General features: G+C 42.4%; 1 protein-coding gene across 12 annotated transcripts in view; it reads right to left on the reverse strand.

The window, feature by feature from the left end:
* Positions 1 to 26,967, reverse strand: part of nfia (nuclear factor I/A) — a 272,870-nt gene that overhangs the window by 61,681 nt on the left and 184,222 nt on the right. For all 12 annotated transcript variants that reach the window (XM_033622238.2, XM_033622243.2, XM_078168440.1 and 9 more), the window contains exon 3: positions 1,089 to 1,154. In XM_033622238.2, the coding sequence (XP_033478129.1) occupies positions 1,089 to 1,154 (66 nt within the window). The remainder of the gene's footprint in view (positions 1 to 1,088; positions 1,155 to 26,967) is intronic.

Consider the following 26,967-nt stretch of genomic DNA (forward strand, 5'->3'; position numbering starts at 1 on the left):
TCCTGGTGCAGAGGGCCCTGGTGCAGAGGGCCCTGGGTTCCTCCTGGTGCAGAGGGCCCTGGGTTCCTCCTGGTGCAGTGGGCCCTGGGTTCCTCCTGGTGCAGAGGGCCCTGGGTTCCTCCTGGTGCAGTGGGCCCTGGGTTCCTCCTGGTGCAGAGGGCCCTGGGTTCCTCCTGGTGCAGAGGGCCCTGGGTTCCTCCTGGTGCAGAGGGCCCTGAGTTCCTCCTGGTGCAGAGGGCCCTGGGTTCCTCCTGGTGCAGAGGGCCCTGGGTTCCTCCTGGTGCAGAGGGCCCTGGGTTCCTCCTGGTGCAGAGGGCCCTGGGTTCCTCCTGGTGCAGAGGGCCCTGGGTTCCTCCTGGTGCAGAGGGCCCTGGGTTCCTCCTGGTGCAGGACCCGGCCTCATGTGTCCAGAGTGTGTAGGCAGTTCCTACTCCTGCTCCAGTCAGGAGCATGCTCAGATGTTGTCAGGAGGTCATACAGGCAGGCGGGGGCCGTACACACTACTGAGTCACATGATGAGGTGGATCAGCTGTGATTTCAATATTTGCCTTTAATTTTCAGTGTGATTGTGAGTCCAGCCCTCAGTGTGTTGATGATCTTGGTTTCCACTGACTGTTGTTACGTCATTTTGGTCTAAACAAATTATACAACATCCATCAGTAAAGATTTTAAACCTGAATCATGTTTTCATCAACATCTGATGCGCAGTGTTTCTTTAAGAGTATCGTCATTAACAGTATCAGCAGTAAGAAAGTACAGAACAGATGAGAAGTGGAAGCTTCTGTTTTCCAACAAGGATAATCACTACCAGCTGGAAGTACTTCTGTGTGTGTGTGTGTGTGTGTGTGTGTGTGTGTGTGTGTACTGGCAAGAAGCTGAATCTCAGGGTCAAGGTCTAACACACACACAAAGAACACACATCACAAACCAGAGAGGATATCCTCCACACACACACACACACACAGAGTACGCTGACGTCCATCAACACACACACACTTCCCTGATTCAGACAAACAACCACTGTGTGTGTGTGTGTGTGTGTGTGTGTGTATGTGTGTGTGTGTGTGTGTGTGTAAAAGAGGTCTCACCGTTCTCTGGCTGTTCCTTGATATCTGATTCGCTGGCCTGGTTGGGGCTTTCTGATTGGCTGGCTTCTGGAGGGAGAAAAACACATGAGAAACAGCGATGAGGACGAGTTCAACAACAACATGTTCAAAACACACACACACACACACACACACACACACACACACACACACACAGGTGATTTAAGGCAGCGTATCGGTCTCCTGTTTGGACGGTTACTTCACTGACAGCTGGGAGTTTTTAACACTGACATGAAAACAAAGTTAGAAACAACTCTTATAAATATAGTATTAAATATACAGAAACACGAACAGACTCACTGATGATGTGTTTTAATGTTAAGTCGCTTTTTCTGATTCATTATTTGAGTTTCCTACAGACTTTGTTCCTGTTATTGTTTTTACTTATAGTAACCTAAACGTCTCACTTCATTGGATGAATTCAAATGTTTCTGTGACTGTGTCTGATGCTGCTCTGCGCGGTGGTGAAAGCACCTTACTTCAGTACAAAGTCAAGGTACTTGTACTCGTCTCCTCCACCTCTGAAATAAATATGTACTTTTTACTGCACTGCATTTATTTGACAGCTTTGACATCGGCCTCCCGGGTAAAAGTTGGTGGTTGTTGGACCCATCCACCGCCCCTCCTGCCCGCCCTACTCAGACTTCTGCCGCCTTAACTTTCATTGTTGTCCTGCTGCGTTTCCCCCTGATGCCACCGGGCACTGTTAAACAATAACAGCGACCGCCCATGTTTCATGCTGACATGAAAGAATGGCTTTTGTCATTAGTGTCTGACGCCAGAAGTCACTGACCAAACGTTTTTTTTTGACGACTTCAGAGTGAGACCAGCTGGTGATCACGTGGAGGAGCCAAGTCAACAACGCTCTGTGGTAATTTAATAGCTCTCGATAAAACTAAAGTGGATTCATTTTAAACCACCGTCAAATTATTTTAAGTGTAACAGTCACAGGATGTGAGAATGTCATATTAACGGTTTGTTCTGTAACTTCACTGCGCCTGCATAAATACAACACAGTCATCATCAGGCTCAAACGGAATCTGCAGATTTTTACATTGTTCTCAGCTGTGATCCAAAATTCAGATCGGCACAATGTTTTTTTTATTTTTATTTTGCGATCGACAATATTCATTTATGATAACAATTATTTTCAAACAAAAATAACTTCACACACATTAACAGCTAAAATCACCTTGAGCAGGCTGAAAGAACTGCTTACAAGATTTTAGGAGAAACTTTGAATCAGAAATTTGATTCAATCATGAATACTTCAAGAAAACGTGAACACGTGTTGGTAAAGTCGATCAACAAACTGTGGGACACATGGTCTTTAAACAGGAAGCTTCAGTATGGAGCAGAGGGAACAAACATTAAATCTGTTAATCTGTTAACAGTAAATCTTAATTTTGACATTTCCCCTCACAACACCACTCATTTTGATTTAAATGCTGACTGAATACAACACATGATCGTCACACACGCGCATGAGCAGGAGACAGTGACGACATTCAGAGTTTTACAAGCAGTATCGATATTCCTATAATCTGTGGAGTTCTGTGGGCACAGATTCCTTATGACCTGACCAGTAACTGGGGTATGAGTATTTATCATGTATAACCTGATTTCTTGCTCATGTAAACACCATATCCTGAATATGACCAGAACAGTGATAAACCTCACACACGGGTTGTTCATATACATGTTAACACACTTACAGAATACGATGCATTGCTGTAAATTAAACTTGTATTCATCCAAAAACATCAGATAGAAGAGGAAAACATTTTACTGCTGCATACTGACTTTACGTAAAGTACTTTAACTACAATCATCTGATGACAAACTTTTACATCTGCAAGGTTTTGAATGCAGGACTTAGAGTATTTCACAGTGTAGTATTAGTACTTTTACTTCAGTAAAGAGTCTGATTACTCCGTCCACCTCTGAATGTGTGTCTTATCTCTTGACTGATCAAAACAAGGTTACTTCATGAAACAAAAGTTGCTTTAAGGAATTTCAAGCATTCAAAAATGCGAAAAAATATTATTATTATTATTTTCATATTTTGAGAAGAGATAAACCTGAGTGAATCCCAGAGCAGCTCAATAACACACAACTACTACTCTGTGTATTGATCTCAATACCACAACACTTGGGTTTCACCTCACACACACACACACACACACAGGCAGCAGACTGGCAGACTCTACCTGCTGCAGCAGACAGGTGACTGTTCATTCACTGTGTACTGAAGAACAATATCAGAGTCAGAGTCCCAAATTCAAACTGAACCTCAGTTAAAGCAGTGAAGGAAGTCCTTATGGAGCCCGTGTCCCTCCTCTCTCAGACTTTTACCTCAGTAACAGTATATATGCAATCAGGAAAACTGTACCTGGAGTATTAACAGTCAAAGAACGCAATGCAGAAACATGTTTTTATGTTAAGTGTGCAAACATCTTAATCTGTAGAGTAACTACAGCGTCAGATAAACGTAGTGATGTAAAGACAGTATTTCACTCTGCAGCCCAATCACCAGATTAAATGTTGGTATTGTACATTTCTGCAAACCATGGATATGTAACACTTGTATGTTAATGCGTAGCAGATACAGTGAAACTTCATGTTTCAACAACACTGTAGTAAATGTGCCGTTAGGTTTGGACACAAAACACTTGGTTATGGTTAGAAAAAGAAGTTTGGGCTCAAAATACACAGGTTTTGACGACGGGCTGCTAAAACACAACTGGTTTTACTGTTTGTTGGTGATGAACATCGTCTGCAGCGTGGCAGGCGTCTTGCATCGATGTCACGCCATCCGCCATCCCCTCCACCTCCAAATGACAAAGTCAGCTCAGATGCTACGTCACTTCAGAAGTGTTGATGTGATATGGATGAAATGTACAAATGTAACTTCTATGTGGTTTGCTGAAATGTGAAGTGCCAACATTGTCCTGTGGTGACTGAGCTGCTCTGAGATGTTGAGTAAAGGCAGAAAATAGACATGAAAAGAAATGACTCGAGCAAAACGCCTCAGTGCTTCACTAAAGAACAGTACTTAAGTAAATGTATTTAGTTACTTTCCACTGGTCTCAGCAGCATTAACATGGAGGACAATGAGACAGAACACTGTCACTCTGCTCCTCACCGTCACTGCAGAGGATTATGGGACAAATGAAACATCCTTCAACAGAGAAACTCGCTGCTGCTTTGTGAACGCAGCCTCTCTCTCTCTCTCTCTCTCTCTCTCTGTATCTACCCTCTGTTTTTTTTCCCAGCATGCTCTCTGCTCTGATGCAGCTCCGCTTCTGCAAATGATTTAGCGTCTTCAGGAGCATCGATCGGCCGCGCTGCAGATAAAATAGTCGGGGGAGTGGAAGAAATATCACCCATCATCCCCCCTGCCTGGAGCCGGCCGCCGCAGGGGCCATGACTCAGGACCGGACGGAGATGGATGGAGGAGAGTCAGCTTCACTTTTATTGGAACGTCCAGTAAAGTGAAACTTTTTAATTATGATTAAATGTAATTATCAAGCAGCAAATGAAGACAGAAGAAAGTGAAGCTGCATGTTGTGAACAAACTCCTCAGACTTTATTTCTCAGAAACAGAAACAGTCTGAATTTTGGGAAACACTTTGTCTGAAAAAATGCTGCAGACATGGAGAAGATTTCTGTTTGGATTAATAAACGGGCCTACAGGGCTCAGGCCCCGGGGCCAAAAGTCTGTCGGGCCCCAGCCTTCACCTGCAAAATAACAACAGACTCAAACCGACCGCAAAGACACATAAAATGACAACAAAGAGATGCAAAACAGCTGCAAAGAGACACAAAGAGACTTGCAACAACTACAAAAAGTCATAAAGACATAAAGACAAACAAAATAAGACAAAAAAAAATCTACAAAGAGATGCAAAACAACTATGAAGAGATGCAAAACTGCAAAAAGATGCAAAACTACAAAAAGAGATGCAAAACAACTACACAGAGACGCAAAACTATTACAAAGAGATGCAAAACAACTTTGAAAAGATGCAAAATAGTTATGAAGATATGCAAAGTACTACCAAGAGATGAAAAACTACAAAAAGAGACACAAAATTACTAGCAAGAGATGCAAAACAATTAGAGAGATGCAAAACAGCTGCAAAGACACACAAAGACTCGTAACAACTACAAAAAGTCATAAAGACACACAAAAACTACAAAGAGACACAAAAAACTATGGAGAGCTGCAAAACAACCATAAAGAGATTCAAAACAACCAAAAGAGGCTTAAAAACTATAAAGTCTGCGTCTTGCTCTTTTGTACGAGGAGGGGGGGCCCTGTGCTCGTCTGAGCCCAGCAGCTCTTTGTCTCATAATACGGCCGTGATCAGGCTGAAGGGTTTCACTTAGTTTAAGGTTTATTTAGTTTCAGTATGAAGCCTGTAAACAACGTATTTAAGAGGAACTTTAAAGGCGACGATGACGGTTAATGCATCTTTGTGTGTGTGTTTGAAAAACAAGCGAGGAAGGAAAAGGCGGCAAAAAGCAGAAAAGGTTTCAACACTGAAAAAAGTGACGTGGTCTCGACAATCATTTGTTTTGTTTCAGGACGTTTCTGACAAATGAAATCAGAGTCTGATATTCGACAGAAGCAGCTGTTTGTGTCTTGTTTGGTTTCATGAACAGTTTAATAATCAAACTGGTGCTTTTATGATTTGTATTTGACACCTAATTATTTGTTGGCTGACTTTGTTTTTGCATGTTTTACTCTTGAATTTAAGTGTTTCTCAGGCTGTTATCATCTGTAGCGCTGCCTCGTAAACGTTTTTTTTTTTAAGTGATGTAAAGTAAAGTTAATAACAGACTCAAAGACGTTTACCTTCCACATTTGATCTTTGATCACATTTGATGAAAGAGGGATAGAGTGACTTTACCTGCAGCTGCAGAGACAGAATTTCACCTAAAATATCTCAAGATCAAGATGATTTCTGGATCAGACTCCGACGAGTGTTCGTGTGAAGTGAACGTCACACTGGATTTGTTGTTTGTAAGTGAACTGGTAGAATTTTGGATGTGATTTTAAATTTCAAATAGAGAGTAGTCAGTAGACTCTTCGAATGTTAGACTCAGACGTTATCACCGAGTGGTCGTTACACTGTTCAATTAAATTTCTGAAAACTTTTTGCAGTGAGGGACGGACACACACACACACACACACACACACACACACTGAGACAAAGTGCAGCATTTATCAGCCTTGTTTTGCATGCTGTTCACTGTGTCTGTTTGCTTCAGCAGCTTAAAACAAAGAGCATCAGGCTGAAACCACGGCAACCGGGGAGGAGGAGGGGGGGTGAGGGGGGGCTGCTGATGGGTGTGTGTTGGAGGGTACTTTCACACACTGCCCCCCCACCCCATCACCCCCTCATTCAGCCGTCACCCCCTCCCCGTCCAGGTTAATTAAATATGCTAATGAGGCGTGGGAGCAGACTGGACCGTCTGCATCCACCCCCCACTGGTGAAGGTGGGGGGGTGGGGGGGGGGGGGGGTTCCAAAAACAGACTGCAAAATAAAAGCCCTCCGTACACACCAAGAGGGAGTGAACTCCATCTGTCTGTCTGCAGTCTTTACTCTTATTTTGTAGAGTGTCATTTCCTCTATCCTCTTCTCTCCTCTGTCTCCTCTCTATCACAGGCTGCCAAAATAAAAGCCTCTTTTTAAAAGGTATAAGCTATTGTTACCCATGCTTTTATTTTGAAAAATGCAGTTCCCTTTTTTCCTTCTCTCCAACAAAGGCTTCAAAGTAAAAGCTTTACTTCAAACAAGTTCCAGTAGTCCATCACAGATGTAAAGAATTAAAAGTCTCTGTTTAGGAACACAAGCTGAGGCTGTCCATGCTTTTATTTTGAAAAGTGTCATTCATCTCGATTTCCTCCTCTCTATATTTTCTCCGTCTCTCCAAAGGCTTCAAAGTAAAAAGCTTTAAAACACACAAGTTGCAGCCGTCCATCACAGACTTAAAAATAAAAGTCTCTGTATAGAAATAAACAGGTTGCTGCTGTCCATGCTTTTATTTTGAAAAGTGCTTTAAAATAAGTTCTTTTTATTTTTCTCTTCCTTTCATTGGTCTCTTCTTCCCTCTCCCTCTCTGCCTCTCACAGCTTCAAAATAAAAGCTTGCTGTAAAAGCTTCCTGTTTCTCCTCTCTCAGACAAACACGATAATCACTCTCAGCCATGCTTTTATTTTCAAAGGACTTCCTCAGTGTCTCTGTTTCTCACACAGACTTCAAAATAAAAGCCTCAGTTTAGAAACAAAAACTCCACGAACGCTTTTATTTTCCCTCCATCTCTCTTTTCTTTCTTTAACTCTTTCTCATCCTCCTCTCTGGGCTTCATCTAAAGACTGAGTGTGGTGGACCGTGGAAATAAACAAAACCACAACAACACACATTCTCACACACACAAACACACACACACACACACATGTAAAATCTGAACTAAACCAACATGAACTCTTTTGTCTCCACATTTGTTTCGGCCCTTGGTCTACCTCTGCTGTCATCTCCCATGTGACCTGTACAACACACACACACACACACACACACACACACACACATTACAGCCTGGTCTCTCTCTCTCTCTGTGGGAAAGTCAAACTCTGTGGCCCTTGAGGTCTCTCGCTCAGCTCTGCACCCTCTGACATGAACTGCGTCTTTTCTAGGAAGAGGGGGGAGATGGGGTGTGTGTGTGTGTGTGTGTGTGTGTGTGTGTGTGTGTGTGTGTGGGAGGCTGGACATTTCCCAGAGAGGCAGAAAAGAGACAGAGAGAGACACGCCCCCTTTTCCATTAACATTAACGTGTACTCGCAGGTTTTTTAAACGCAGGAAATCCCTCTCTAAAGAGAGGACAGACTATGTTCCCACTGCCACAGGACCAGAGTCGTGTTCATGGCTCTGCAGACGGGAGACAAGTGCGTCCTTGTTTTTGTTTTCTTCAGTGTGTCACATTCGACGTCACGGACAGGCCAGAAAACAGGTCAATAAACAGTAGAAAGCAGCAGGGAGGTGAAAATGTTTCTATATCTCTTACCTGTCCAGTCTCTTTCTCAAACTCAGCAGACTAATTTGGATTGATGTTGGAACCCTGCTCAGATGGAGACAGGTGGTATTTGAACAGAGATCTTCCCTGGGACAGCTTCAGGACGAAAGGACGCAGTAACTCCATCGACATGTCAGAGGACGCACCGTGTTGTTTCCCTGATTATGCTTCACTGTGAACAACAAATCTGTGATGACATCAGCAGGAGCCAAGCTAGTTAATGCTAATAGCTGTTAGCAGCTAGTTAATGCTAATAGCTGTTAGCAGCTAGTTAATGTTAGCTGTAGGCGGCTAGTTAATGTTAGCTGTTAGCTGTTAGCTGTTAGCGGCAGATAGTCAGAACTAACAGTGACAGCGGTTACATTATGATGCATTCCAGCTCTATTCAGCAAAAATGTGTATTGGTTGAAGATAAATGATGATGTCATCATGATGAGTTCAGTGTAATCTTGTAAAATATAGTTTTTGGTGTGAAACTCATAAATCCAGCTGTTTGAAGGAGAAATGTGTTGATGTTTTCACTGCAATATAAAGTACATATCATTATAATACATGATATATAGAAAAAAGGCTTTTAAAAAGTAAATCTGGATTAAAATAAAGTTTATGTGACTAGAAAAGTTCATTTGTTTTCCATCATATACACAAAATTAAGACTCAGGTTCAGTCAACTCAAAATTTGAAGGCAGCGTTTAAGTTGAAACAACAAATTACAGTGTACATGCTAAAAAAGAAACTGCTTTTTTATTTTTTATTTTTACTTCTAATGCCTGTTACAGCTGGTCTGTGTTTAAATTAAAGTTATGTTCATAAACATCCCAGAAAGGTTGTGTGTGTTTGACAGCTGATCATCATTTCAAACTAAAGGTCTGTAACTTCCTGTAAAACAAATCTCTAACAGAAGTATCAGAGATTAATAACTCTGACTGAGTTATTCAAAGACCTGTCAATCAAAGACATCATCATCCAATGCTGTGGATGCTTACAGTGGTGTGGGTGGGGCTTTACTCTGGTCTGTGTGTGTGTGTGTGTGTGTGTGTGTGTGTGTGTGTTTGTGTGTGTGTTTGTGTGTGTTAATTTATTCTGTGTGAGATGAAGGGGAGGGAGACGCGGCTGATTTGTGGCCTTTATAAAAATGAATTCATACGTCTCCTCATTTCATTAAAAGCTAAATCAGAGTTCAGATCGATACTGAGGACGAGGGTGTGTTGGGTTTTTTCACTGCTCGGACCGGGCGGGCGGGAAACTCTCCGTCCATGTTCTCACTTCTGATCAAACAGCTCTTTAAAAAATCCTTCCAGTAACAAACGTCTCGTCTCCACACAGAAACTTTGTGTTTGCTGCAGCTCGCAGCCTCTCTTTCATTCCTCTGTATCTCTGGCATGTCTCTCGCCTGAGCCAACGGTCAGCCTCTCTCAGCCAAACACACACACAGAGAAAAAAGAAAAACGATCTTGGCCGCCAAAACAGATCACTGTTTCTCTTTTTTGTTGTCTTTTTTTTTTTTGTTGTTGCCGGTCGCTCTGCCAAGAGACGACAACACAATCCCAGTCTGACGGGCTGCGTTCGCCCTGTATATGTTTTTAAATAAATATTTGAAATTCAAAAGAAAGAAACAAACAAAACTGAAACCAGGAACGAGACACGAGCGTCCGTGAGGGTTCTCCTTGCTCACTGTGGTGGCCATATTGGGACAGAGTGACAGGAAAGGAGAGACGCAGCCCTGCAGTCTGTACGAGTGTAAAGTTTTTAAACGTATCATATGATAACTTTATTTATTCCACTCTGTCCGACCACATCTGGAGCTGCGTGACAGCGCGGCATCTCAGGAATCACGCCCACACTGAACAGTTGTGCACAACACAGTTTCATGTTCACTGTCAATGATCAGTGCCAATACAGGAAGTAGACGGTTCTTTGTGTTGACATGGAGAACATCAGCAGGTGGAGGTGAAGGATGGATGATCCTTCTCTAACGTCACCGTTCTGTAACGTCCGTCCCGGATGCACCACTTGAGATATTCTAAAGGCCAATACCAATATTTAAAAAAAAATAAATAAATAAAAAAAGTAAATACTGATATTGTTGTTGTTGTTTGTTTTAGTTAATTACTTCCCTTTTTGTGCCGGGAAACAAAGAAAACTTTGTTATAAAAAAATAACTGAACTGTTTTAAAGTCATTCAGTCCTTCGTTACACTGAATGAGCACAAATTCAATCATTCAAGGTTTAATTTAACCCTTTTCACATAAACAACATCTTTAAACATTTAGTTTACGTAACTAAAGGATTTGAGTGCAACAAAGTTTATTTGACTAGAATATTGTTATTTGTTTTGGATCATGACAAAATTACCTCAGTTTGTTTTTAATTAAAATAGTCACTGTGCTGGCTGCCCTCACCCAACTGACTGAACTGACTTTATAATAATTCAAAACTATAAACTTTTCCAGTCAAATAAATTCACTTTAATTAAGTTGTACTTAAATCCTGTAGTTCACGTAACTAACTTAAAATTGTTTTGTTTATGTAACTAAAATATTTAAATACAAGTGAGTTAAGATCAACTTTGTTTGACTAGAAAAGTTTATTTTTGACAAAATTACCTCCATTTGTTTTAACTTATAATAGTAAGTTTCCAGACTGCCTTAAATTTAAGTTGACAGAATTGAGAGAACATGTCGTTTCCTTTTACAGTGAAAAGAGGGTGTGATTGGTTTAAGCACCAGAGCAGCACTGAGGATCTGCATCTCTCTTCAAGAGTTGTGAAGAGAATAAGAGAATATTTATCGTCTGTGCAGAAAATAAAACTATAGAATCTTTCAGAACCTCCATAATTATCTTTTATTTATTTTAAGGAGGTCACAGTGAAATAAAAACACAATATCTGATTACAATAATTATGTTTTTCTACTTTTTGTGTGATTGAAGGAAATGAGGTGATAAAATTTAACCCACAGGACATAAATCTGAGCTTTGTCCTTTAAGTGTAATTTTTATATTTAACTATTTATTGCAACTTCATGATCTCATCACTGTTTGTCATTATTTGTGCGTAAACACATTTAAGTTACTGCTAATGTGTGCATGCTGTATTAATTATTTCTAATGCTCTGTATTGTGAATTAATGTATGTATAGTATTCTAAATAAATACTCATGTTGTTCTTCATTTTGCTGCTGTGTCACTGTAACCTCACTGCATGGAATAAATTAAAAACAATCACACATCTGTATTTCATCTAACAAACACAGAGATGTGTTGAATAAACACACTGGGTTTAATCAAAAGCAGTGTAAATTAAACAGCTCATAAAAGTTTAGATTATTAATATAATTTTGTCCTAAAATTATATTTATACTCTGCTGCTTCAGTCCGAGCCGCCTCCTCTTACACACACATACACACACACACACACACACACACACACACACACACACACAGTGTGTAAACACACACTCAAATGCAGAAAAATGTAAATACCAGAAATAAAACACATTTCTACAATAAGATATGAAATATTAAAAATAAAAGCGATGATGTTTCTCTCAGTCAGAGGCAGCAGGAGGAGGAGGTGCGTTTGTTTTGTGTTTCCAGGCAGCGCTGGAGGATCAAGACCCCGACTTGGAATCATGAACCCTGGCACGGCCTCAACGCCGGGTCTGCCAGCCAAACACACACACACACACACAGAACATGACACATTTGTTTGCACCCCTGATGCGCCTCGCCAAAATAAAAGCCAAGTTTCCCTTTTCTGCCGAATTATAACAGATACAGACGAAATCTTATTCTTCAAGCTGAAATGATTTTTTGAATTTCTTCCGCGTGACTCGACACCCCAGCCTCCATTTTGACGCCGCCCACCATCCGCCATTTTGTGAAAGCCCCTTAATATTCGCCACACACCCAAAAACCAGAAAACACACACATGTTGACCAGGACGGATCCAACGCTGCGACCTCAAAACACTGGATGTGTGTTTGTGTGCCTCATTGTTTTATTTGTGTTCCATTAATTATAAAATAAAAGTGCACAAACAGACGAGGCAGACGAGGCTTTGTGTTGGTGAGATGCCGCTGCCAAGACGCTGCTGCCATTTTGAAAAGACGGCCAATCTCTCTCTTCTTCTTCTTCTTCTCTGTCTGTAGTTTATGTCTCTCTCCCTCCGACAGTGTTTAAAAAAGAGAGAAAGAAAGAGAGAGAGAGAATCCCGTTAGCCGTCTCCATTGTTGGACGCCCAACCAGCCGCCGCTGCCAAGGAGCCGCTGCCAACTGCAACACACACACACACACACACACACACACACACACACACACACACACACACAGCAAACACACACACTGATTTCTTCACATTTTCAATCACAAACACACTTTTAACATTTTCTGTCACACACTAACACTCGCCCCGCACCCCGGCCTGTGTGTACATGTGCATGTGTTTCTGTGTGTGTGTGTGTGTGTGTGTGTGTGTGTGTGTGTGTGTGTGCCCCCTCTCTCTCTCTCTCCAGCCTGGCAGCCATCTTAAAGCGTTGGCAACCATTTTGAAGCTTCTGTCTGTTTTCTTTGAGCGGCTGCCATTCGCCACCTTCTGCCAGAACAAAAGAGGGCCGATGCCATTGCCAGCCATCCGCCACACACACTAACACACAGACACAGACACACACACAGGAACACACACACACTGAAACACATGCGTACAACAAGCACTCCAAAAACCCTCCAAAAACCTTCCAGGAACCTTCCAAAACCTGTTCAAATCTGCAGCTAATCAGTGAGGGTCTGTAAACTCTGCAGCTCTGCAGATCCTCCAGTGATTCCAACTGGAAACCAGCCAGTTAAACTGGTATATAAATATAAATGTGTTTGACCTCTGACCTCTGGCTGGTGATTATCATCGCGCAAAGCAGCTAACAGGATGAAACGGCAGCGCACACTTTCAAAGAAGGCATTGATTTGTCTTTTATTTCTCGCTTCAAAGATCCCAAATGTTGTGTTAAAGACGCTCCGCTCTGTTCCTGCTCACAGAAGATGGAGACGATCACTCTGCAGACACAGCTCCATGTTTGAATCATAATATTTATAAAAAATATAGAAAAATAAAAAAGCCTCTGAATGGAGTCTCTACCAGCAACAGTGAAACAGTTTTCATGTAAAGTGGGACTTTGAGCTGGATTCCTTTGACGTCTGTCAGGTGGACTTTACGTCCGTTTGTCTTTAGCAGAGAGAAGAGAAAGAAAATGTGACATGACTGAAAGCTAAACTTACTTTTGCACAACTGCACAGAATAAATGCCAAAATAAAATTATGTTAAAAGACGTTCACAACATATTAAAGACACCACAACACCAACAGGCACAAAGAGGACGTTAGAGGAGCTCAAGAGCTCTCTGAGCAGCAGGGCTGTGCACAGACCTTTGAGGGAGCTCAACGTTAGAAATGGCCCTGAAAAAAAAAGAATCCACTGATTCAACTTTAAAAAATTAAGGTAACAATTTGGCTGCATCTTTATAAGTAGCTCCAACTCTGGCCTCATGGAGTAAATCTGTGAGTCTTTCATAATCCGACAAACCAAATTAGTTTAGTACAACCAACATGATTTGCTTTGACCTCTAAAAGTTTAATTAACTTAATTTATAATTTATCCAAAAGTTGTGTTGACATTTAGTAGTTAAATTATTTTACTCAAAATATTCCAGTATATTTATTTTAATTCCATACTACTTGAAAATGTCAAAAACATCCTGAAAAAGCTGTCAACTGATTCAAACACTTTAATGTAACAAACATATTTTTTTATGCTTAAAAACTGTTATTTTGAGCGTCATCCACAAACACCATGAATCATTTCTCAGGGTGTGAAACAAGATTTTAAAACTTCACACACCTGCATGATTTACAGCAAAACCTGCTGACTTACAGCCGCCTGTATTCAAACAGAATGTAACATTAACCTTACAAACTGCATCACGCTCTGATGTGTCCCCCACCCGATGAAGTCGGAGAGGGACGACAATAAATATGATGAAATTATGAATGTGTTAAAATGTCATTTAACTTTCTTAACTTTCTGTGCAGTGAAATCACATGAAATCTGACATGGACACACGTTATTGAGCGTCGGGTGTCCATGTCATCCTCAACAGGAATCCTTTGAAAACATCATACAACCTATGTTATTTGTTTTTTTTTATGACAGTTCATATATGGGGAAATTAAGAATGTTTTACAATGTAATTTGAGCCCACTTTCCCTTTAACTTTCTCAAAAACTGTGCAGTAAAACCTTTTAACTTGTGTGTGTTCATAGTCTGGGTCATCCAAAACAGGAATCTATTGTAAAATTTCAGCAAACCTACATAAGAAAGGTTTTTATATCAGGTCAAACATAATCATTTGAGTTACCTTAAAAAACAAAACAAAACAAAAAACAGCACAGTACAAGAAGCAGGGCTCCGACAAAATTTCCAAACTTTTCCATGACTTTTCTATGACCCATAATGAAGATGAACCCTGGGAGAAAATGACCAAACGTACTCAATAGTAAACAAAACGGTGTCACACATTGACGTAAATTAGAGCTACGTTATGTTGACAGCGACAGAAAATGAATTTGCTGTTAATTTCACATGACATGGACGGATTACTGTAACGATGTCATTATATACAACAAAATTCCATGACTTTTCCAGGTTTTCCATGACTGTGGGAAGCCGGCGTAACCTCAAATTAAACCTGTACTTCATATAGTGTGCAATAATAATGTTGTCTGACTTATGAGAAATAATTGCTGAAATATGGGTCATTCTTTGTCCTATTTTGGCCACTCAGAGCACAAGACAGGTCACCAGACTATCACAGGGCTGACACATTTGGCTGACAGTTTAGAGTCACCAATTAACCTGCATGTAATTTTAAGTAGAGTGAATTCGTAGCACAGAGCTTTTATTTTGAAGTGCTGTTTCCTGCTGTGGAGAGAGTGACTAACAGACAGCTATTTGACAGACACAGCAAACTAACTCGACGACATGGCCGACCGCAAGTATGACGCTGAATGTGTGGACCTTGAAATAATGACCCAGGACAAATGTGGACCCTGTCGCTGGACCAGTTGGGAACCACTGATTTAACTACACTTACGTTTTCACAGGAAGTGCACAGTTTCTGCTCGTTAGATGCATAGTCTTTTAGAAGTTTGATACCAACCGCGTGCTGATGCTGGGTACCCGCTGTGTGACTGTCTAGGAGTGGAATTGGTGAGTCTGCTTGGTCTAGTTTCATTTTGCTACACGCCGTTAGCATTAGCATACCGCCATTAAGTACATTAGCCTGTACTTAATGGCGGTATGCTAATGTATGTTTATTATTACTGGTTGAATGTAATGATTTACTGTTGATATTTAATTGTGTATGCACTGAGAACTGAGAACAAAATAACCAAACTAGCTAGTATTAATGATCTGTTGTTAAATAATTTTACTCATGGTTGGTCCTGTTTAATTAAACACAGGCCAGGTGTGCCCTGCTTGGTGCCACCACCCGATGGCGAGCTAAGCCCAAGAAGGAGCCTCGAACACCATCCTCACACAGCAACAGCACTCCTGTGGTTCGGTAGGGGCTGCTGCAGCCAGTCCACTCTTTTTTTTTGTTTTGCCCTCATTCGCAATCCGCTTATGAACTCTGTTTTGCGCGCCCATGGACAATTATAATACCAATGAACATTCTGAATGAACTATGGACAATCAATCAATCAATCTACCAATCTCTACGGCGGACTGTGATTTATCACCAGTGAGGTGATTGGGTGGAGTACAGGTACTCCAGGTGTTTTCCTGGACTAGGACTGTTGCATTTCTTTTGCTGTTGCGTTTGTGAAACTGTAAACTGAACTGTTTATTTGTGGTCAGAACGAATGGTTAAAACAAAGTGCACTTTTCCTCTTCAAGCTTCTCTAACAATTTCAAATCAAGCTTGAACAAAGTCATATCTGCAGATTGTAAATATTTTGGGGCTACTGTTTGAATTCACTTTTTTTTTTCCCACTGTTAATAATAAGGCACTGGCCACTAAACCATAAATATTTGTCTGTGTTGTCTTTATACTGCCACACGCACCTCCCAGAGCCGAACCTTAGCATTTTCTGATCTAGTCCAATTACCACCTTATAAAATTAATAAACTCATACTCTTCTTATCGAGCATTACTACATGTACTTGCTACATTAGCATGTTGTATTTGTGGGGAAAATGTGTCCAGATAAAGACAAGTGTTTGTCTGTGAATGCTGCGAGTTATAGTGAAGCCAGTTTGCGTACTTTTGTTTGAAACTGTCTCTATTAAGCCATGTTTAATGTGTGTTTAATGTGTGTTTTGAATCAACTATATAAATAAAGTTTGATTTGAACTAAACTTTACAGCACTTAACACAGTGGCGCTGCAAACTGCTGCTGCCCTGTGCGTATCATGCCGCCATGAAAGGGGCTTCTGTGTGTCCATGTCTGACGCCATCATCACTGACAAAGCAGGGAGTGATGCTGGAACAGGCTGAATAATCACATTTCATTAAGTTAATGTCTGAATAACTTTTACTTTCCACTGCTCGCTGCACTGAGAGCTGTCACTCTGCTGGAACTCAATCTGTAGTTTTTGTCACTAGCAGGAAGTCTTCACAACAAACAATAAAAAACGATCTCAAGGGACAGACTCATTTATTAATAAATAAATAAATAAATAAATAAATAAAGCTCTTTGTGTGCTTCATAAACACTACATGCCAGGCTAAGATTAAAAATAGAAATTATTTTTTTAAAGCTACCTCCTGAGGAAATACTAATATTAATAGACTCCGATTCCCACAATGCCTTGGAGCTACATCAAAGAGGTGTTTAAACCCTGCTGAGGTCACACCTGTTCATCACTGCTGCAGCCAAATGCTTCTGTTATTTTTACACTGCAGAGAAACCTGCGGTCAGGAGCGAAAAATATCCTTTACTTCTTTACCTAAAACCAGGAAATATTCAAATGTTATTTCTGCAGGTGTGACACGAACTGAGTGTGTGTGTGTGTGTGTGTGTGTGTGTGTGTGTGTGTGTGTAAAGTGGGGTCAGTGGTTACTTTGGTCAAATTGAAATCGTGTGTGTTTTTTGGTGGGCGGGGTCAGATTGATGAATTGCTGTATTGATCGCAGCTCTGCCTCACTTACCATAATTATAGCTCTCTAATGGATGATAGTACACACACATACACACACACACACACACAGAGGAGTGTGTCTGTGTGTGTGTGTGTGTGTGTGTGTATGTGTTGGAGTCAATATCACAAACTGAAGAAGATAAGTTTCCTTGTTATCATAATTCTTAAGTCTTCCTCACTTCCTCTGTACCTCCTTCTTCTCTTGTTCCCTTCCTTTTTTCCTTCCTCCCTCGTTAAGGCTACATCATTCCTTACTTCCTTTGTTCTTGTTTGTCTCCCTTCACTCCTCCATCCCTTCCTTACTTCCTTTACACCCTCCCTCCTTTATTGGCCCCTTAAACTTCTGCCTCCTCCATTTTTTCCTCCCTTCATTCTCTTACATTTATTCCCCGTCCTCTCTTTTGTCCTTCCTCAATTCTTCCATCCCCTAGACCCTTGCCCTCTATTTGATCATACCTTCTTCCCTTCTTCCTTCCTTTGTTTCTTCCTCACTTCTTTCTTACCTCCTTTTTGTTGTTCCTCACTCCTTCACTGCATCCTCCCTCCCTTTCTGTCTCTATTTCCCTTCCTTCCTTACATCCTCTGTCCACCTCTGTCCTTCCTTCTCTTTTCTCCTTCCTTTTGTCCTTTTGTCCTTTCGTCCTAACTTCCTTTTTTCATCCCCTAGACCCTTGCTCTTTATTTTGATCCTTCCTTCTTTCCAGTACATTCTTCCTAACTTTCCTCCCTCCCTCTCTCCCTTTTGTTGTTCCTTACTCCTTCTCTACATCCTCCCTCCCTTTCTCTTTCTATTTCCTGTCCTTCATTATATCCTTCCTTCACCAGTTTATTTTCTTTTCTACTTCCTTTTGTCCTTCCCTACGTCCTTCCTTCGTCCCCTAGACTCTTGCTCTTTATGTGATCCTTCCTTTATTCTTACACTACATTCTCTCTTCCTTTGTCCCCTCTGTCTTCCCTCCCTTCCTCTCTCTTCATTTCTTTGTTCCTCACTCTTTCACTACATCCTTCTTCCCTTCCTCTGTCTCTTTCTATTTCCCTTCCTTCCTCACTCCGCCATTTTTTACTCCGTTTGTCTTTTATCCCTTCTCTCTTTCTTTATTCTTCCCCTTCCCTTCTTTCCTTTGTCTCTACCTTGCTTCCTTCCTCCTCTGACTCATCTTTCTTCCCTACATCTCCTGTTTCCTCCTTCGTTCTTTCCTCCCACCTTCTCTTCTTTATTCTTTCTCCCCTTAAATCCTCTCTCCTCCCTCTCTTCCTTCCTTGCTTTTGTCCTTCCTCACAGCCTTCTTGTTCCTTCCTACCTTCCATTAGTACATTCCTGTCTCCTACTCCCTTCCTTTCTGTCTCTTCCTTGTTTTGTCCTTCCTCACTTCCTCTCGTCCCCTTTCATCCCTCAGCTTTTCCTTTCCTGTCTTCCTTCCGTCTCTGACTGTTCTTGTCTTTCTTTCTACCTTACATCCTCTCTCCTCTGTTTCCTTAGTCCTTATCCCCTCCACAGATTCGTCCCTCCTTACTTCCTGTTTCTTTCCTCCTCTCACCATTTCTTCCTTGCTTCCTCCCTTACAGCCTCTCTCCTCAGTCTCTTCCTTCCTTGCATTTGTCTTTTCTCACTTCCTGTTTATTCGTCTCCTAACTCACAATCGTTCATTCTTGTCTCTATTTCCATTCCTTTCTGTTCCTTCCTTCCTCCTTAGTCTATTCCTTCCTTCCTCCCTCTTAAATGTGTTTCTTCCTTCCTCTTTTACATCCTCTCTCCTCAGCCTCTTCCTTTCTTTCTTCCTCGCTCCCTTGCTTTTCTCCTTACTCACTTCCTCTGTTCGTTCTTTCCTCCATTTGCCTCCTCCTTCCTCTCATACCACACCTCTCCCCCGTCTCCGCCTTTCTTCCTGTTACATCCTCCCTCCATCATCCCTTCCTTCCTCATCTGCAGGTTGATCAATACTGATAAATTATTGATTATTCAGAGAGATGCTGAGATTGACGACTTCAAATGTCACGCTGCAAAAAATAAAAAACAAAAATATCACAGTCACATCCAATCACAACGCACTCCCAGTCGACCACCAACCAATCAGAGAGCGATCCTGACCGACCAGCGCCCAATCGGAGTTCAGTCCACACATTTCATCTGTGTAGAGGAACAAGAGATGAGGAAGAGGAAGTAAGGAGGGATGGAGGATGAGGAGGATGGAGGGAAGGATGAAGGAGCAACTCTGATTGGCTGCTTTCAGTGTTTTTGGAAACTTTATCATCAGTTTCTATCTCTCTCTCTCTCTCCACCGTGTTTTCCTTCACTCTTTTTTTTTCTCTGGCCGAGCAGGAACGGATGTCTGGCTCAGATAATACACACACACACACACACACACACACACACACACTGCAGTGCTTTATCTGTAGTGATTTCACCATAATCTGCTATAGACTCTACTGCCATTAATCACATTGTGTGTGTGTGTGTGTGTGTGTGTGTGTGTGTGTGTGTTTGTGTGTGTGTCTGTGTGTGTACAGTTTGTCCATCCCTCAGCTGTATGGATTACCCAGACTGCAGCAGAAAAAGAGAGAGCAGAAAGTACAGGAAAAGAAGAGGACAAGTATTTCTTTCACACACACACACAAACACACAAACACACACACACACACATGGAGTGGGAGGGGCTTCTTGCCAAGCCTTGATGCTGGTCTCAGGGTTGCCATGGTGACAGTAGGGGCCCTGTTAGGAGGGGTCACGGCACCCCCAAAAAAATCTCAGGACAAGAACTGAAGCCGTGACTGAAATCTCTCCACTGTTGAATTTCACCTTCATAACACACACTGACCGACTCTCAGACGAGGCTGTGTGTGTGTGTGTGTGTGTGTGTCTATTACAGCTGATTTGGAAACCATTATGTAACCATATGTAATAAAAGGTTTATGTCCTTAAGGTCAGGCAGCAAAGGTGCGTGGTTAGGGTTAGGAAAAACATTTAGCTTCAGACAAGTACAGTTTCTCTACGTAATGTGACGTCACATGACCTGAAACATATTTCTGGTCATCACTCTGACTCCGTGGCAGAGACCCTCATTCATGCCATCATCACCTCCCATCTGGACTACTGCAACAGAGTCCTGTACCCAACTAGGTCGTGGGCGGGCTCCAGTATGTGGCAGCACATCACCCCCACCCTCACCCAACTTCACTGGCTGCTGGTTAAATCCTCCATCCACCACAGACTCCTCCTGCTCACCTACAAACCCCTCCATGGTCTTGCAACTTAGTACCTGTCCAACCTCCTCCACCCTTATAACCCATCCCAGAACCTACGGTCCTCGGACAATGCTCTCCACCACCCGCTACAGCCTGCGAACTTTCAGCGACGGAACATTCAGTCATTATTATCATTATGTCACTACAGTAGCATACTACACATTGTAGCACACCGTGATATTAAAATAACTCACTGACTTTAGGTGTCACACAGGAGGTGAGCAGGGTGACAGTGCACCCTTACCACGTAGATTTTCTCGCTCTTTATACTATGGCTGTTGCTCTGAGCGTCTAAAATTGCCGCTGCTCAGTGCGTCTCAAACCACCGCTAAAGGTCACCTCTGTGCCTCAGTGTGTGACGATATTTGAGGAGTTGGGAGTGAGACCAGAATGTCAAAAAGGTGTCACAGCTGATTAAATATCAACAGATTTCACTCAATTACAACTTTTTACAGTGTGCAGGGTGAGTACACACACACACACACACACACACACACACACACGCACGGACACATACAGTACATCAAACAAAGCTATTGGCAGCAGACAAACACACACTCACACACACACTGTGACCAGGTGGTTTGTGGGTAAAGGCGCTGGCACGTTGCCACACACACACAGATGGTTACCAACCCTCACTGTCATCTACCTCGCTCCAACTCTCTCTCTCTGTACAATATGCTCGTGCACGAGTCCACGTGCACACTGCCAACCAGCATATGCCCTGCTGAACAGGTCACTGAGCAACACATAAACAAACACACACACACACACACACACACACTGCGGCTGGTGTTTGTCTTTGTGTCTGGGTATTAAATGACTTGTTGATTAATTGAGAGGTTATATGAATATTAATCAATCATCATTTTCATAATCAATCACTGAAGTCGTCATGAAGTCAAAGAGTTATTTGCTTCTTTACAGTGAAAATAGTTTTTTTTCTATCATTAAATCATTAAATGAATCCCTGATGATTTTTGGATGTTGATCTGACTGAATTCACAGTTTGAAGAATCACCTCAAACTTTACAAACTAAAGATGGAAATCTGTAAATCCAGTGATGAAACTGGAACACAAAATATACCAGTCACCTCTAACTATTAATCCAAACATCTGCTTATAATTTATTTAATAATCAATATATTGTTTTGTCTATAAATGTCAGAACATTATGGAAAAAAGCGAGTTTATTTTACCAGCCTCTAAAGGTGACATCTTGAACATTTGTCGATTTGACAGTTCCAAACTCAACAGACACGATAAAACATAATCATATATATAGTCACATAAAACAGGACAATCAGACAATCTGCATGCTGGAGAAGCCACAAACACAATCTCTGGCATTTTGCTGAAAAATAACTTCAGAGATCATCAAACCAGGTGTCGATCCATTTTCTTTCATCTGACTAATCAATTAATCAGTTTTCAGTTCCAGCTCTACAGCACAGCTGGTAATGCTGCACTGACTGTGTGCATGTACTGCTCACATTATTAATTAAAAACAACCTGTTGATTTACAGGATCTTTTACAAGTATGTGCAGAACACGGCGGCTGAACTCGACCACATTCTCACCTCCTCTCACGACTTGTTCCAGCAGGACAAACGCCACAACACAGAACCAGAACCAGTTTCAGTACAAAGCTGTGCTACTGAGGAATAAAAAGACGCACGTGTTCGACATGTTTTTAGAGTTGAAGCAAAGATTAAAAATGTTCATCAGACACCATAAAATGAAGTCTTATAAATAAATATTTTACTGTTTCCCTGGCATGAAAAGAGAAAAAATAACAAAAACAAAATAAACAACAAGAACAATAAAACATCTGTATCGGCCCAGAATTTCATAATCGCTGCATCTCTACTGAGTTTATTTATTATTACTGGAACACTGTATGATTTAACTGAAGAGGAAAATCAGCTGATTAATCAATAACTAAAATAATTATTAGAAAGGAGAAACTGTCTCTGTAATTCTGTCAGTGTTTCATTCCAACACACCTTAGCCACACACACACACACACACACACACGTACGCACACAAATACACTCACACACAGAAACCAGCGTGGATTCTTAACCACTCTGTGTGTGTGTGTGTGTGTGTGTGTGTGTGTGTGTCTGAACATATGGAGAAGGATCCAGGCCTCGCTACACAGCTGTCTAACCCCCAACATACACACACACACACACACACACACACACACACACACACTTTTACACTGCCATTCTGTATAAAAGGTACAATCCCAGAATAGGGGGGCAGAGCTATCTCGCCTTTCAGTCGGCGGCAGAGGCAGTAACAGCAACACACTGCTGGGAGATTTAAAAAAGTAACTGTTAGCAGTTAGCAGCTAGCTCAAAGAAGAAGAACATCGACTACAAACGTCCACAAACAGTGAAAACAGTGAGGTCCAGGAGCTCCTTACCCTTCGAGCAGAGGACGACATCAGCAGCCATATAACAGGGACGCTACATTGTTGTTACTGACATGTGATGTCATCGTTATTGTTTATAAAGAGCTGCTGACATGTATGCTATTTGTCACACTAGAGGCTGACACTGTGGTGTTACATGTCACACCCATCACACACACACACTGACATCATATCGCCCCAGTTGTTCTCAGTTATTTGGTTCTGTGTAGATAAAATGAAGGGACTTGTTGCAGTTTGCCAAAAAAAATGGACCTCCTGATTTACAGACGTCACAGAGTCATTTTGAGCCCGATGGCATCACGTGTCACAAAAAATTGTCTTCAAAGCCTGACACACTTTCTGCGGGCCTGTTCTGATTCACCTAGTTTAAAGGCCCTGCCTCATTTCGTCTGGACTTTCAGACTCTTCAGTTTGATCTGAATTTAAATTACAGGTGTGAAACCTCTTCAACACCAAACAGCCAAACTTTGGTCTGACTGAACAACACACTCACTGTGACCTCGTCACATGTCCACGTTTGGTCATGGACTTTCCACGTCCACATATGACGTCCAGTGTACCCTGGGTGTGTTGGTTGTTGATTTGATGTTTTTTACCCTTCAACAACAAAAACACCAGCTTACGCAACAAACACATGTGGTTGGGTTTAGGAATAAAGAACAGGGTCTGACTTGAGAATCTTACGGGAAGTGAACATTTCTCTCTTGGGTGAAAATCAGTGTTTGTTGGACCCATCCACCACACCTCCCACCAGCCCCACTCAGACTTTCGTTGCTTTAATTTTCATCCCTGTCCCATTGGGTTTCCCCCTGACGCCGCCATTAAACTATAACGGCAACTGGCCGTGTATCATGCCGTCCTTAAAGGACACCTTTATTCGTTGGTTTCTGACGCCACAAGTCACTGCCCCAGCACTGGATTTCGACGACTTCAGAGTGAGGCTGGCCTCAGTCCGGATCAAACTGAACTACGGTTCGGTTTGTTTCTAGTGTGAAACATTTTCTTGGATGTTTTGGACTTCTGGATCAATTACAGGAAGTTCTGACAGGCTGATGATAGAACCAGAAAAAGGGAAAACGACAAATCAGAATGAGCTGCAGTGGTACATGGGGAGAGGAGACTGAAAGTTCAATTTGGTCCGACCACTTTATAACGAGTCAGTTTAGAAAAAGTTCTACATGACTTCTTTAATACTTCAAGTGATTTATTCGTCCCCTCTCCACTGATTCGTCATGGTTGTAGCTTTTGGGCACGCCCCCCCCCCCCCCCCACACACACACACTCACACACACTCACACACACCCACTCCTCCCTCCTCTCTAAATTTTGTCACAATGCTCCTTTATTACATAATTATGATCATCTTTAGGCGCTGACAGCAGAATCAGGCTGCTGGGGAGAAAAAAGCTTTCTTATGGAGATTAAAGTGCCGGATGGAGGTGTGTGTGTGTGTGTGTGTGTGTGTGTGTGTGTCGTGGGGGGGGGGGGGGGGGTTCCCTGAAAACATTTCCTCATGTTACAAAACCCAGAGAAGCCCTCCGCCGGCCCACAATGCATCACTACACACTGCAGAAACAACAGCACTGCTGGGAGAGAGACAGAGGGGAGGTGGGGAGGAGGAGGAGGGGGTCCAGACAGAGAGAGGCAGAGGTCAAGCTGTCTGTGAGGAGGTGGGAGAGGTGGGAGAGGTGGGAGGAGGAGGAGGTGACCCGGGGCTCTTCACAGCCTGAATAGAAGCTCCCGCGGGGCTCTCAGTGTTTGGACGTTTGCTTTTGTCCAAAATACTTGTTCCTCTTTTCTGCTTCTATGGACGTAATCTGCTCCACACTTCTCCTCCTCCGGACAGCAGGAGGAGAAGGAGGAGGAGGAGGAGGGCATGGAGAGGGAGAGGAAGAGGAAGGGTAGCAGCAGAAGGAGAGGTATGGCCCAATTGGGGGAGGAGAAGAAGGAGAGGGAGGAAAATAAATATACAAACAAAAAGTAAGGTTAGAGGAAACCCTGTTCTCAGGAGAGAAGGTACAGAGACGAGTTAAGCGGTTTATGAAACCTTTGTCATACATGAGACGACAGCGTAGGTCCAACATGTTCTGAGGAAGGCTCCCAAACTTTATAGAAAGCATCGACTGAGGAGTGAAGCGTACATGAGATGTTCCCATTAGGAGTCAGCTCCATTCTAAGACTGTGCCATGACTATTTTGTTGGAGGAGCATCCTTGATCCAAAAGAGCAAAATATTCTTTCTGGCGGCAAAATTCTATAAATTGAATAACCTCTTGTCCTGGTGTTTATAATATGACCATCAGGAAGACCATGTAGGAGGAACATAGGGTCCAACTCAACTGGAACATTAAGTGTAACACACAGTTCATCCACCAGCTCAGTCGCCAGAAGAAAATGTTGGTATCGCACAAACCAGAAATACGGTACATGTGAACGTTTGGTAAAAAGGTTTCTAAAGTGAAGAGGTATATGAGCTGACTTCATCGGGAGGAGGAGGGGAAAGTGGATGGTGTCCCCTTGGCAAGACGACTGCCAAGCTGCAGACCGCTGCAGTGTTTTTAGTGCACTGTAGTCACGCTGCAACAGGTGGCTTCTGGCGTCGGTGTCTGACACCAAAATCACTGACAAAGTGGCAGTGTTGGATGACCCGGGAATGAGAACGGGCTGCATAATCACACGCTGTTGGTTATTTTGAGTGAATCCCACATACACTGTCCTGCTATCACGAGAGCACCAAATATGGATCAATCCGCCGCTGAAAATAGTCCCCGACAAAGTCACTGTTTCCTCCTGTTGGATAAAAACCACAGTGAGCAGCTGTTTGAGGAGATTACTATTGAAATGTTTTTAAAGATCTTCAGTAGGACTCAAGGGGCTCAGAGCTGAGAGACACAGACAGGAAGTCAGACAGTGTTGCGAGCCGGACGAACACATTTTGGTTAGTTCAAACAAATAGAACACACTTCACCAGGAGATGCTGACTGCCTTCACTTCATCGTGTGAAACAAAACACAATTTGTCATGAAAGCAGTCAATGTTTTTGCTTTAAACCTCTGCAGCAGAACTCCCAGAATGCTCAGCTGCAGCAGCAGACAGGGGTCAGGCCAGTCGTTGACGAATACATTTCCTGCTTTTATTTTTTCCTCTGGAAACAGGAAGCGAGCAGTAAATGCCCTTTTGATACCTGACTGGAGTTTTTCTCCCTGCTCTGCTCCTCCACTCCTCTCCCTGATGCACCAGAAAAAACCTCCAATTAAGACAAATCTGTCCTCCCTGATGCTGCCCCCCACCCCACCTCCACCCCGCCCCCCTCTCCCATCATGCCTTTCTGTTTCTGTTAAATCCTCAGCAGCTCCTGTCTCTCTCCGGTCTGCAGCCTCGGGCCGGCCGGGCCTTCAACAAACCACACAAAGAAAGAAATAAACAGAAAGAGCAGCAGTGAAACCAGCAGCGTCTCTGCGGTTTTAATTTGGCATTGTCTTCCTCTGACGCCCCGAAAGGCAACAAGATGAAAAAAAATGCAAGAAAAAACCTAAAAACACACACACACACACACACACACACACACACACACACACACATATCAGCAGCCCTCTCCCTCGCTCCCACCACCTCCTCCTCCTCCTGCGCTGCAAACAAACAAGACGAGCAATCGCATTCGGGCGCAAAAGAGTGGAACCACATCAAACACAGATGCTAATCCTTTCTGGATCCGCAGCGCGTCCTCCTTACTATTAATAGTGCTGGAAGGAGGAAAGAACATTATGGCTTTAATTTATTTATTGTGTCGACGTATTAAAAAGACGTTGACGCCTCGATGCCGAGGTCCCTCTCGCTAAATTAGAAACAATATCAAATCCTGCTTGGTTTACTGATAACCTATTTATGAAGCGGATCA

The sequence above is a fragment of the Epinephelus lanceolatus genome, chromosome 6 (genome assembly GCF_041903045.1).
Source record: "Epinephelus lanceolatus isolate andai-2023 chromosome 6, ASM4190304v1, whole genome shotgun sequence".
Taxonomy (NCBI): Eukaryota; Metazoa; Chordata; class Actinopteri; order Perciformes; family Serranidae; genus Epinephelus; species Epinephelus lanceolatus.